The sequence below is a fragment of the Nematostella vectensis genome, chromosome 10 (assembly GCF_932526225.1).
Source record: "Nematostella vectensis chromosome 10, jaNemVect1.1, whole genome shotgun sequence".
Lineage (NCBI taxonomy): Eukaryota > Metazoa > Cnidaria > Anthozoa > Actiniaria > Edwardsiidae > Nematostella > Nematostella vectensis.
The window spans coordinates 3,049,242-3,060,944 of record NC_064043.1 but is presented as its reverse complement, the minus strand read 5'-3'; the positions used below and the strand labels follow the sequence as shown (position 1 = coordinate 3,060,944).

Genomic DNA, 11,703 nt, shown 5'->3' with positions numbered 1-11,703 from the left:
ATAACTTGACCTTACTGATGTTTGAAACAGCCCGTCATCAGAAAATTTCTATGGGAATTAACAAGTGCAAAAGAAACATTGTACCTAAGACAATATTTAGAGTTTCACGCTTTTATTGCAAGCACTCTAACAACTTGTTCACTTTTTATAAAACAAAAATGCTTAAAGCTGCATTGTCACCAGTTTACTTCCGGTCGATTACCTAACAATATCTGATGATTTTTAACGGAAAACGCGAAAAATATTCCAAAATATTGATGGAAGTTTCTTTGGGGATGTGATTGATAATTTAAAGCGGATGGCCTGTTAAATAGCACGGATTCTAATAGATTCTTTTGTCTTTTAACGGTCGAGGTTTCCGTCGGACTTCCCGAAGTGAACTGGTGACAATACGGCTTTAACTTAACAAGGATTAGACCATCATTCTTAATTTTTTTTATTAAAACATAAAAAAACAAAGCCAATATTTACATTTTTTTACATTGTACGGGAAACAGGACTGTGTTTTACACTGAAATGGAGGAATGATCTAGAATAGTGGACATGAACTGGTGAAGCAGCGGTGTAGCCAGGATTTTTAGATAACGTCTCATACATTTACTATATTTTTTGCTGCTAGAAGGGGGGCTCCCTGGCTACACCCCTGTGAATATACATATACACATTTTATATATTGTGTGCCTTGGATCTTCCATGGCCAAATAAGCAGGGGCTTAGTGTTGGGTCATCCATGAAGTGACCATAAATATGTTCTTTTTTGTATGAATGTTGTACATGCCCTATGATACACTCTGTTGTGCTGCCGAGTGTTTGATCCGGCTGAAGTATGTTCCCTTGCGTTCCCAGTAGGTGTGTGTGTTGTACATGCCCTATGACTGTTATGCTGCCGAGTTTTTGATCCGGGTGAAGGGTGTTCCCCATTGCGTTCTCAGTAGTTATGTGTGTTGTACATGCCCTATGATACACTCTCTGTTGTGCCGCCGAGTGTTTGATCCGGCTGAAGGGTGTTCCCTCCTGTGTTTCCAGTGGGTATGTGTGGAATGGCAACACTAGCTGCTTCTGTATCGTAGCCTAATTTTTTCATGTCTCTTGTTACAACATTGAAGGTCACCTTGACTCTTCCCTGTGATCGAACTCTTGTTACTGACAAATAAAATGTGCCATCATTATTAAAACATCTTGGCAACTAGCAACTTGGCAATCAGGCAATTTCATTACCAGGCCACTTGGCAACATTATTATGAATTGTAGGTTTTTTTTCTCTCCTTTAACACCTTTCAATACTGTTTAGAGAATTAGTTTCATATCTCACCTTCTCTGCCTTCTCCTTGAGCGACTACTTTAGGATCCACAAACTCTGGTCTTCTTCCTAATAACCAACTAAACAAAAAATAAATAATTATTGCCTCTTGCTCTATTCACAGATAAGTATAACATGCTAATGTTAATCATTGCCTCTTTTGCCCTATTCACAGATAAGTATAATATTCTAATGTTAATCATTGCCTCTTTTGCTCTTTTCACAGATAAGTATAATATTCTAATGTTAATTATTGCCTCTTTTGCTGTAGTCACAGATAAGTATAATACTCTAATGTTATTCATTGCCTCTTGCTCTATTCACAGATAGTATAATATTCTAATGCGCCTCTTTTGCTCTATTCACAGATAAGTATAATATTCTAATGTTACCTGGTTAGTTTCTGTAGTTTAGATGATGACTCTGGTACAAACATGGGGATTTCCCTGCTATGACTGAAAATAAATTACATAATTAATCAATTAATTAATAGCAATTAAATTCAACAGGGCTCCCACTTTCTGAAAATTAGCCAATCAAACATCTATGTAATGCAACCTATGAAGCAAAGTATTCAACTTTGTGATAGCAACGCAACCAGCCCCACTAAGAATGCATGTGATTGTTTTGGTAACTAAAGATTATAGTGATTCCATGTCTTATTTCCTTTCATACAAAGCTAGGGTAGGAATATTGAGCTCATAAATGGCTTAAAACGCACAAACATTATTTGATTTTGCTATGACGACAATAGCATGGTTTAATATATGTACCTGCCTGGAGTCGTTGGCACATGAATGGCCCCATACCCTCTGACGACATCACGGTTAAACATATCCAGTCCATAACAGCTGATTACTATCTGGGGCCCTACATTGAAACATCAAAGCATTCTTACTATGTACATGTTTTTTTTTAAAACCAGCTTGTTGATTGCACTTAGCAAATCAGCATAACAAATGCCTCATTGAGTAATATGACAGAAAACTCCTAGTCTAAATGCTTTTGAGTAGAATCTAATAGTTAATATTCAAGTCAGGGCAATGTTTCAGTATCAGGTGTATAAGGTTTCCAGGCTATCCTCTGTCTATAACCTTTCAATTCCTGCTCAGTAAGTTCTAATTGGGCAAGTCACCCAAATATTTTTTATTAATTATTCATAGTAATTTGCTGCCTTGTTGGGGCCCCCTGTTAGAGCCCATCACCAACCCCGTCTGTTTATGTACATCCAAATCTGTTAAATAAAATAAAATAATGCTTTATGAACTAAACCATACATCCAAAGGGGCTGGTACTCTTGAAAGTGATATCGATGGGAAAATTCCACACCACAATCTGCCGCTTATCCATACTCTTCTTGGTCACTTGAGAGATTCCTTCTTCCCATCCCTGACACAAGACAACAACCAACACATAACTATCCTTAGTCTCCGTCATCAGCAAAATTGAATTTTGGCAAAATACTCACAGATGTGACAACCCAGTCTTGGCCGTAAACAAACCCGAATTTGCAGTAAAGATCATCGAACTCTGGAAACTAAAAAATAATATCATATTTATTAGAGTTCTTGGCCATGTTTTAACAAAGAACTTAACTCTGGTTTACCGAAGCAGATTCGATCTGGCCTGAAACCATCACAAGAAAGACGGAGCTGTGCAAACCCGCCATTTTGTTTAGCGGGAATGTGTTTTACATTGATGGTGGTCAGCGGATATCAAATCCACAGGTATACCGAAATATGCGCGGGAAAGGAATTTATTTCACATTTTTATTTGTTTTTTCGTTCAAAGCAACCTACTTAGCTATAGAAATAGAATCTCATATTTTTTTTGTCTCAATGTACTTTATGAAATTCAAATGAGAATCACTATCCCAGCGATAATTAGTATTCTGAAAAAAGAAAAAGTGCGTAATGAGATAAGAACATTGCACGGAAAAATAATGAAATAGATGTGGGAAATTAGAATTTTGACCGAGAAAAGATCAGTGCGCGTAGATAATTATTAGACGCGCGTGGACAATCAGAATTATGACAGAGAAAAATTGTGCGCGTACATACCTAAATGATGAAGGCAGCATTGCCGAAACGTCGAACAAAAATACAACCCAGTGATTCAAGAAATTTATTTATATAAAAATAAGACAATCACTGCACAGGACCAAAAACACCATAAATGATCTAACAACGCCCCCTGTCTAAAGAACGCCTCCTAAAGTTTGTAATGAACGCACCTCTCTTATGCACCAGTCAATTGAAACCACGGCACACCGACCCCCGGGACATAGCGGGGAAATAAACATTCATGTGGTGTTCAATTCTTGTTACTTTCCCGGCTACCGGGGCCTGTGACGCTATTAAAACCCCGGCATGAGCCCGGTGCCGACACTCCATAAAAGTAGACAGGGGTGCTTGAACTATCTTTTAGGATATACAATTCTTACCAACTGCTATCTCTTAGGGGGTGTTGAAGGATATTCTGCTATCTTTTAGGGGGTCTCACGCTAATGGTGGTCCTTATCTCTTTAAACGTATTGTATAATAAACCACAAGTGAGCTGACCGGTTGATACGCCGGCTTTATTTGCCGGTAATAGCAATACAAGAAAACTAAAAATACCTTTATTTTTAATGCTATCTCGTAGGGTTAAAAATTGCTGTTGACCACAACTTCAGTGCTATCCCTTAGGGTTAAAATTTATTTTGATGTCGACCGACCCTTTGGTGACATACCCAAAGTCAAGTTTGCATGGTATACCCACTACCGGGCCCTCCCTGTTATTTTCAGCACAGGCTACCCCAAAATTAAAAATCAACAGCCATCGATAGTTTTTTTTTAGACAATATTATCAGAGAATTAGATTTGCAAGTATCCTTGTTGAAAGATTATATTAGAATACTCCGGAAAAAAGCAGGGGAAGCCCATTACTTTTAAATGAGCCATCAGACACAACTTCCGGTTCAGCGTTAATCCCCTGTCCCCTTTCGGTAACTACTTTAAGTACGCATCCTGAAGTGTATCATAAGATAGTGTATCATACCGTATCATACAAACCATACGCAGCTATCCACACCATACACAGCTATCCACACCATACACAACTATCCACACCATACACAGCCATCCACAGCTATCTACACCATACACACCCATCCACACCATACACAGCTATCCACGCTATACACAGCTATCCACACCATACACAGCTATCTACACCATACACAGCTATCCACACCATCCACAGCTATCTACACCATACACAGCCATCCACAGCTATCCACACCATACACAGCTATCCACACCATACACAGCTATCCACGCTATACACAGCTATCCACACCATACACAGCTATCCACACCATACACAGCTATCTACACCATACACAGCTATCCACACAATCCACAGCTATCCACACCATACACAGCCATCCACAGCTATCCACACCATACACAGCTATCCACACCATACACAGCTATCCACACCATACACAGCTATCCACACCATACACACCCATCCACACCATACACAGCTATCCACGCTATACACAGCTATCCACACCATACACAGCTATCCACACCATACACAGCTATCTACACCATACACAGCCATCCACAGCTATCCACACCATCCACATCTATCCACACTATACACAACCATCCACACCATACACAGCTATCCACACCATACACAGCTATCCACACCATACACAGCTATCTACACCATACACAGCTATCCACACCATCCACAGCTATCCACACCATCCACAGCTATCCACACCATACACAGCTATCCACAGCTATCCACACCATACAAAGCTTTCCACACCATACACACCCATCCACACCATACACAGCTATCTACACCATACACAGCTATCCACACCATACACAGCTATCCACACCATACACAGCCATCCACAGCTATCCACACCATACACAGCTATCCACGCTATACACAGCTATCCACACCATACACGGCTATCCACACCATACACAGCTATCTACACCATACACAGCTATCCACACCATACACAGCTATCCACACCATACACAGCTATCCACACCATACACAGCTATCCACAGCTATCCACACCATACACAGCCATCCACAGCTATCGACACCATACACAGCTATCGACACCATCCACATCTATCTACACTATACACAACCATACACACCATACACAGCTATCCACACCATACACAGCTATCCACACCATACACAGCTATCCACGCTATACACAGCTATCCGCACCATACACAGCTGTCCACACCATACACAGCTATCTACACCATACACAGCTATCCACACCATCCACAGCCATACACAGCCATCTACACCATACACAGCTATCCACACCATACACAGCTATCTACACCATACACAGCCATCCACAGCTATCCACACCATACACAGCTATCCACACCATCCACATCTATCCACACTATCCACAACCATACACACCATACACAGCTATCCACACCATACACAGCTATCCACACCATCCACAGCTATCCACACCATCCACAGCTACCCACACCATCCACAGCTATCCACACCATACACAGCCATCCACAGCTATCCACACCATACACAGCCATCCACACCATACACAGCCATCCACACCATCCACATCTATCCACACTATACACAACCATACACACCATACACAGCTATCCACACCATACATAGCTATCTACACCATACACAGCCATCCACAGCTATCCACACCATCCACAGCTATCTACACCATACACAGCCATCCACAGCTATCCACACCATACACAGCTATCCACACCATACACAGCTATCCACACCATACACAGCCATCCACAGCTATCCACACCATACACAGCTATCCACGCTATACACAGCTATACACACCATACACAGCTATCCACACCATACACAGCTATCTACACCATACACAGCTATCCACACCATCCACAGCTATCCACACCATACACAGCTATCCACACCATACACAGCTATCCACAGCTATCCACACCATACACAGCCATCCACAGCTATCCACACCATACACAGCTATCGACACCATCCACATCTATCCACACTATACACAACCATACACACCATACACAGCTATCCACACCATACACAGCTATCCACATCATACACAGCTATCCACGCTATACACAGCTATCCGCACCATACACAGCTGTCCACACCATACACAGCTATCTACACCATAAACAGCTATCTACACCATACACAGCTATCCACACCATCCACAGCCATCTACACCATACACAGCTATCCACACCATACACAGCTATCTACACCATACACAGCCATCCACAGCTATCCACACCATACACAGCTATCCACACCATCCACATCTATCCACACTATCCACAACCATACACACCATACACAGCTATCCACACCATACACAGCTATCCACACCATCCACAGCTATCCACACCATCCACAGCTACCCACACCATCCACAGCTATCCACACCATACACAGCCATCCACAGCTATCCACACCATACACAGCCATCCACACCATACACAGCCATCCACAGCTATCCACACCATCCACATCTATCCACACTATACACAACCATACACACCATACACAGCTATCCACACCATACATAGCTATCTACACCATACACAGCCATCCACAGCTATCCACACCATACACAGCTATCTACACCATACACAGCCATCCACAGCTATCCACACCATACACAGCTATCCACACCATACACAGCTATCCACACCATACACAGCTATCCACACCATACACACCCATCCACACCATACACAGCTATCCACGCTATACACAGCTATCCACACCATCCACACCATCCACAACCATCCACACCATACACAGCCATACACAGCTATCCACAGCTATACACACCATACACAGCTATACACAGCTATCCACACCATACACAGCTATCCACACCATACACAGCTATCCACACCATACACAGCCATGCACACCATACACAGCCATACACACTATCCACAGCTATCCACACCATCCACAGCTATCCACACCATACACAACTATCCACGCTATACACAGCTATCCACAGCTATCCACACCATACACAGAATGACTTGGGAACGAGAGTAAATTTGCGCACGCGCATAGTCCGATCATCACCACGTGGACAGTCTTGTCGTTAGACTTTCTTGTTGAATGACTTCAACTCAAAATGGTAAGCAATATAGTATATATACGGCCTTGGTGGGCCAAGGCCTAACTTGACAGGACATGGCAAATATATGAAAACTAAATTGGAGCTATTGTACGATTGCAATTAGTCTTTCTATGTGCCATTTTCGCCCACATTTTTATTTATTCGCTTATACTCGTTTTCAGTCACACGTGCACCCTGTGCTTTTCGTTTCCGAGTCGCAACTGGTTTTTGGTGGACGTCAATCAAACACTTTCGACGGACTCACGGGCTAGCAAATATGGCGGACGGATGTTTCTCTAACTCATTTTACAACTAGATCTAAGGAAAAATGGTTAAATCATTTGATAATGCCCTTAGGTGGAGAGTAATTTTCCTCAGGGAGAAAGGTTTCACCTTCGATGAAATTGCAGAGACACTGAGCGTCAGCAAGCGGTTTGTTTATAAGATCACTCGTTTGTATAGAAATACTCGTGGTGTAAACGATGCAAGAAAACGGAAGTCGAAGGCTCGCCTCATAAATGGTAAGTCAAGAAATTGTGGGGCAGCATTTACCAAATATTTTTTTTATAGAAATAGCTGTTCTCTATTCTTCTCCAGCTAACGATTTACTGCTAATCAGGCGCCTTATTGATGAGTACCCGGGACTTTACCTAGATGAAATACAAACTTGGCTTGAGCATTTTACAGGCTGCACATTCTTTGTTCCTTCCCTTGATAGATGTTTGAAGAGGATGGGGTTGTCAGTGCAAAAGGTAATTGTTTGCTGGTGTGTACAATGTTTTTTATATAAAGTAAGATGGCAGCAAAATTAGTTATCTTGAAATTATTTTGTTTTAAATCAAATTACAGATGCACATCGTTGCTCGCCAAAGAAACGAGTTCGAACGTGCCACCTACCGAAGATTTATTTCGCAATTCAAACCAAATCAGCTACTCTTCATTGACGAGTCATCGAAGGATGAAAGAAAAATCCAGGTACGTGCAGTCCATGGAGTTAATTATGGAATTACTCAGGATTGGCTGAAGGGGGGGGGGGGGGGAGGGGGTTATACATATCATATTGGATAATGATAGTATTTGACGATCTTTCAATAAGAAATGACCCACTTTTTGGCTGGAAAGGGGGGGGGAGGGTATGTGCAACCCTGTACAACACAGTCCTGTGTATGCGCCTGGCACCATCCAATTGAATTTTCATGAAATGATGAACACTGCACTGTGGAGCCTTCTTTCACAGATTTCTACAATTGTTTATTGAGTGTAGTCCCTAACATGTAGATTCAACTTTTGTCCTAGGTCAACCCTTTTCTAAATTTGGTTGGCCTACAATGAACCTTGTTTGGACTGCTTCTAAAGGTCCATTATAAGGCCGTAGCAGGGGGACCGCTATGGCTATGATTATAATTCTTACAATCCACAAAGAGACAGGATACTATCAAATTATTTTTCATCTTCACAATGTACAATTCCCAAAAAAAATTCCATTTTCTGACCATAGAGGGAATGGACATATACTCCCAGCTCCTCAGGAATTCCCAAGGAAATCAAGTGGTTTGAAAATTTACACTTATAACCATCTGAAAATCTGATTTCCTTTCTGAAATTGCACAATATTACAGGCCAGAATACATTCTTTGAGTACAGTGGAAACTCGCGAGTAAGAACCTGTGTTTTGTTAGATTCGCCTGAACAGGTGGTTCTTATTTCGGTGGAAAACAAATTAAAAATCCAGCTCCAAAACCAAGTGGTAACCAAGCCTCATTTTCTATCAAGCCCACCCCTCCCCCACTGATTACACCTTCAAGAACAGAACATATTTACAAATATTGCCTAGGATTCTTTACACAGCTGTGCATCTCTAAATAATAATTTTAGAAAATAATAACCTGTTATTCACTTTCTAGGCTAAACAGGTTCTTTTTTTCAATGTCACCTGGTCAGAGATCCGAGATAAAACAAAATTAAAATTTGTTTTGTGCCCCCCCCCCCCCTCCCAATATTTTTTTTGCTTCCGCTACCCATGGTAGGACACAAAATATTTATACATGGAACACAGTGAACTTGTGTGAACACAGAGTTGACACAATTATGCCCTGGGACAAGGTTTCAAGCACTCCTTTGTTTGAGAGTTGTTTTATGGTCCCCAGATTGCATATAATCATATACACTTATGATTTGTCTAACCTGGCTTATCTGCATTTTTTTAGAGGAAGTTTGGTCGTGAACTGCGTGGAAAGCGTCTATCTCATGTGGGAAATTTCATATGTGGTACACGTTTCAGTGTTCTTGCTGCTGTGTCTATGGATGGCATAAAGGGTGCACATGCTATTGAAGGAGCGTATGACACTGCAGGCTTTGAATTTGCAATGGAAACATTTGTGGCTCCATCAATTGGTTCATGTGCAAATGGAGAAGATTGTTCTGTGGTAGTAATGGACAACTGTGCCATACATAAATCTGATCACCTTCTTAGAATTATCCGCGAGAGAGGGGGTATAGCAGTCTTTTTGCCTTAAGTATGGCATTTCATCCTCTGGTGCAGGGGTATTTTCCTCTAAAATTTCACTTACAAGAAAAATAGGAAAAGTTATCCATTGATGAATGTTATATTCTATTTTAAAAGGAATAAGTATTGATTAGATAAGCATCACAGATAACTCTTATGGGACCTGGCTCTTGGCATTGTCAAAAGCCCCATGATTTGTTGAACAACCATACTCAGCTTTCGAATTTTGACCAAGTTTGTTCCAGGTGCCTTTTTGCAAGTGAAATGTAAAAGGAAAATACAGTACCTCTGGATCTTCAATGCTGATATTGCATTTATGTAACTGTTTAATATCATAAGGTTAATAACAATTTAGCTCTACAACCGAAATTCTTTTTTTTCTCTCTGAGCAATGCTATATTTCCACACATTCATAATTAATAACACATTCAAAGCTGGAAATTACTGCCCGTCATCAGACACATATGATCAAAATTGCCAAATGCCCACCTGCCAATCAGATATTGTCCAGCAAATTGTGTGACATGCTCAAACTTCCATGTATGTTCTTGGCCAGTATATAACAAAATATTTCATACAAAACTTTGGAAGCAGGTAGTTTTTTTTTCTTTGAAGGGGGGGGGGGGGGGGGGTATAAAACCTGGAGCTCCTTCAGACCCTCCTACCAATCATCTTTCTACTATCTTTTTCTTCCAGACCATATTCACCAGATTTGAACCCAATAGAAGGATGCTTTGGTACTGCAAAGAAATGGATGCTCAGGCACAGGCATATGGCAGAAAGATACCCCAAAAGATGTTTTGAAATGGCACTGTTTAATGTAAGCATAAAAGCAACAGTTTATTTATAGAATAGTCAAATGTTATTTTTTAGTACAGACATCAATCAAACAAGAAAATCATTTTAATCACATTATTCCTTAAATTTGAAAAACTGCTTGAACACAAGCTTTGTTTAATTACATGTTTTCAAGATCCACATCATTCAGTGCAATTCATTAGTATTGGATGCATCTGAAAGTATAAACATTGCAAACTAATGTTGAAAGGACCATAATCCGTATAGCAGTACCTATATTGTATTGTACCTATAGGAGCTTCCATCATGAACATAAGGATGAACAAAAAAAAAAACATAACAACAAAAAAAATATAACAAACATCTTTTTTTTTTCAGCTTTCCTCCGAAGTTTGCAAAAACTAGGTCCTTGACTGTGGATACGTTTAGCGTGCATAGAACTCAACAAGAAATGTAAACTACCCTTTTATAATATGTATAATAGGTTAAAATGTAAGCAGTATTGGCAGATCCAAACATTAACATTTACAGTACTTGTAGATGACCTCAAATGTAAAGTAAATCACACAAGCATGTACAGTGAGATGTGAGTTGCATTACATTCTAATGACATGCACTAAACTGAGATTGCAGACGACCTGTTAAACCCACGAGCTTTCAATCTGTAGATCTCTGGTACCAGAGAGAGAGTGTCCTCTTCTGATATCCCAGTTGACATGAGTAGTTGCCTTCCAAATTGTGGATGGATAAATGCTTCTAGCATTGGGCCATAAACGGAACTGTCAGAAAATGTCTTGACATACTTTGGTAACTGAATTGACTCAATCCAGGAGCGACAGTCCGCTTCAGTCATCTGGGCCAGTGCTGTGAAAATATTGACATCACAGTTAATTAATGTAATACTAGTGCTCATGT

The 11,703-nt window shown here is 40.6% G+C and overlaps 2 protein-coding genes across 4 annotated transcripts; one reads left to right on the top strand and one right to left on the bottom strand.

Moving 5' to 3' along the window:
• Window positions 1-420: 420 nt before the first annotated feature.
• LOC5516420 (B9 domain-containing protein 1) lies at window positions 421-3,019 on the bottom strand. The gene is made up of 7 exons (XM_001636498.3): window positions 2,907-3,019; window positions 2,769-2,837; window positions 2,578-2,689; window positions 2,074-2,170; window positions 1,693-1,755; window positions 1,313-1,380; window positions 421-1,143 (listed from the first exon to the last, which is right to left on the bottom strand). The coding sequence occupies exons 1-7, from the start codon at window positions 2,967-2,969 to the stop codon at window positions 956-958; spliced, it is 660 nt and encodes a 219-aa protein (XP_001636548.1). The 5' UTR covers window positions 2,970-3,019; the 3' UTR covers window positions 421-955.
• Window positions 3,020-7,380: 4,361 nt separating this feature from the next.
• On the top strand, window positions 7,381-11,371 carry LOC125556700. Of its 3 annotated transcripts, XM_048733691.1 has the most exons (7): window positions 7,381-7,502; window positions 7,667-8,005; window positions 8,082-8,236; window positions 8,334-8,459; window positions 9,692-9,910; window positions 10,687-10,810; window positions 11,167-11,371. In XM_048733691.1, the coding sequence occupies exons 2-6, from the start codon at window positions 7,813-7,815 to the stop codon at window positions 10,792-10,794; spliced, it is 801 nt and encodes a 266-aa protein (XP_048589648.1). In that variant the 5' UTR covers window positions 7,381-7,502; window positions 7,667-7,812; the 3' UTR covers window positions 10,795-10,810; window positions 11,167-11,371. The 3 variants fall into 3 exon arrangements, 1 of the variants encoding a protein (XP_048589648.1); XR_007314014.1 differs by lacking the exon at window positions 7,381-7,502 and having other exon boundaries at window positions 7,685-8,005; window positions 9,692-9,752; XR_007314013.1 differs by lacking the exon at window positions 7,381-7,502 and having other exon boundaries at window positions 7,689-8,005; window positions 9,692-9,977.
• The last annotated feature ends 332 nt before the right edge of the window (window positions 11,372-11,703 follow it).

Excerpts from the sequence above, each read along its gene's own strand:
- LOC5516420 (XM_001636498.3), bottom strand. The coding sequence starts at position 2,969 with ATGGCGGGTTTGCACAGCTCCGTCTTTCTTGTGATGGTTTCAGGCCAG. Across the intron at positions 2,838-2,906 it reads GCCAGATCGAATCTGCTTCG|TTTCCAGAGTTCGATGATCT; the intron begins GTAAACCAGAGT and ends ATTATTTTTTAG. Across the intron at positions 1,144-1,312 it reads TCAAGGAGAAGGCAGAGAAG|TAACAAGAGTTCGATCACAG; the intron begins GTGAGATATGAA and ends TTTATTTGTCAG.
- LOC125556700 (XM_048733691.1), top strand. The coding sequence starts at position 7,813 with ATGGTTAAATCATTTGATAATGCCCTTAGGTGGAGAGTAATTTTCCTC. Across the intron at positions 8,237-8,333 it reads TGGGGTTGTCAGTGCAAAAG|ATGCACATCGTTGCTCGCCA; the intron begins GTAATTGTTTGC and ends ATCAAATTACAG. Across the intron at positions 8,460-9,691 it reads AGGATGAAAGAAAAATCCAG|AGGAAGTTTGGTCGTGAACT; the intron begins GTACGTGCAGTC and ends GCATTTTTTTAG.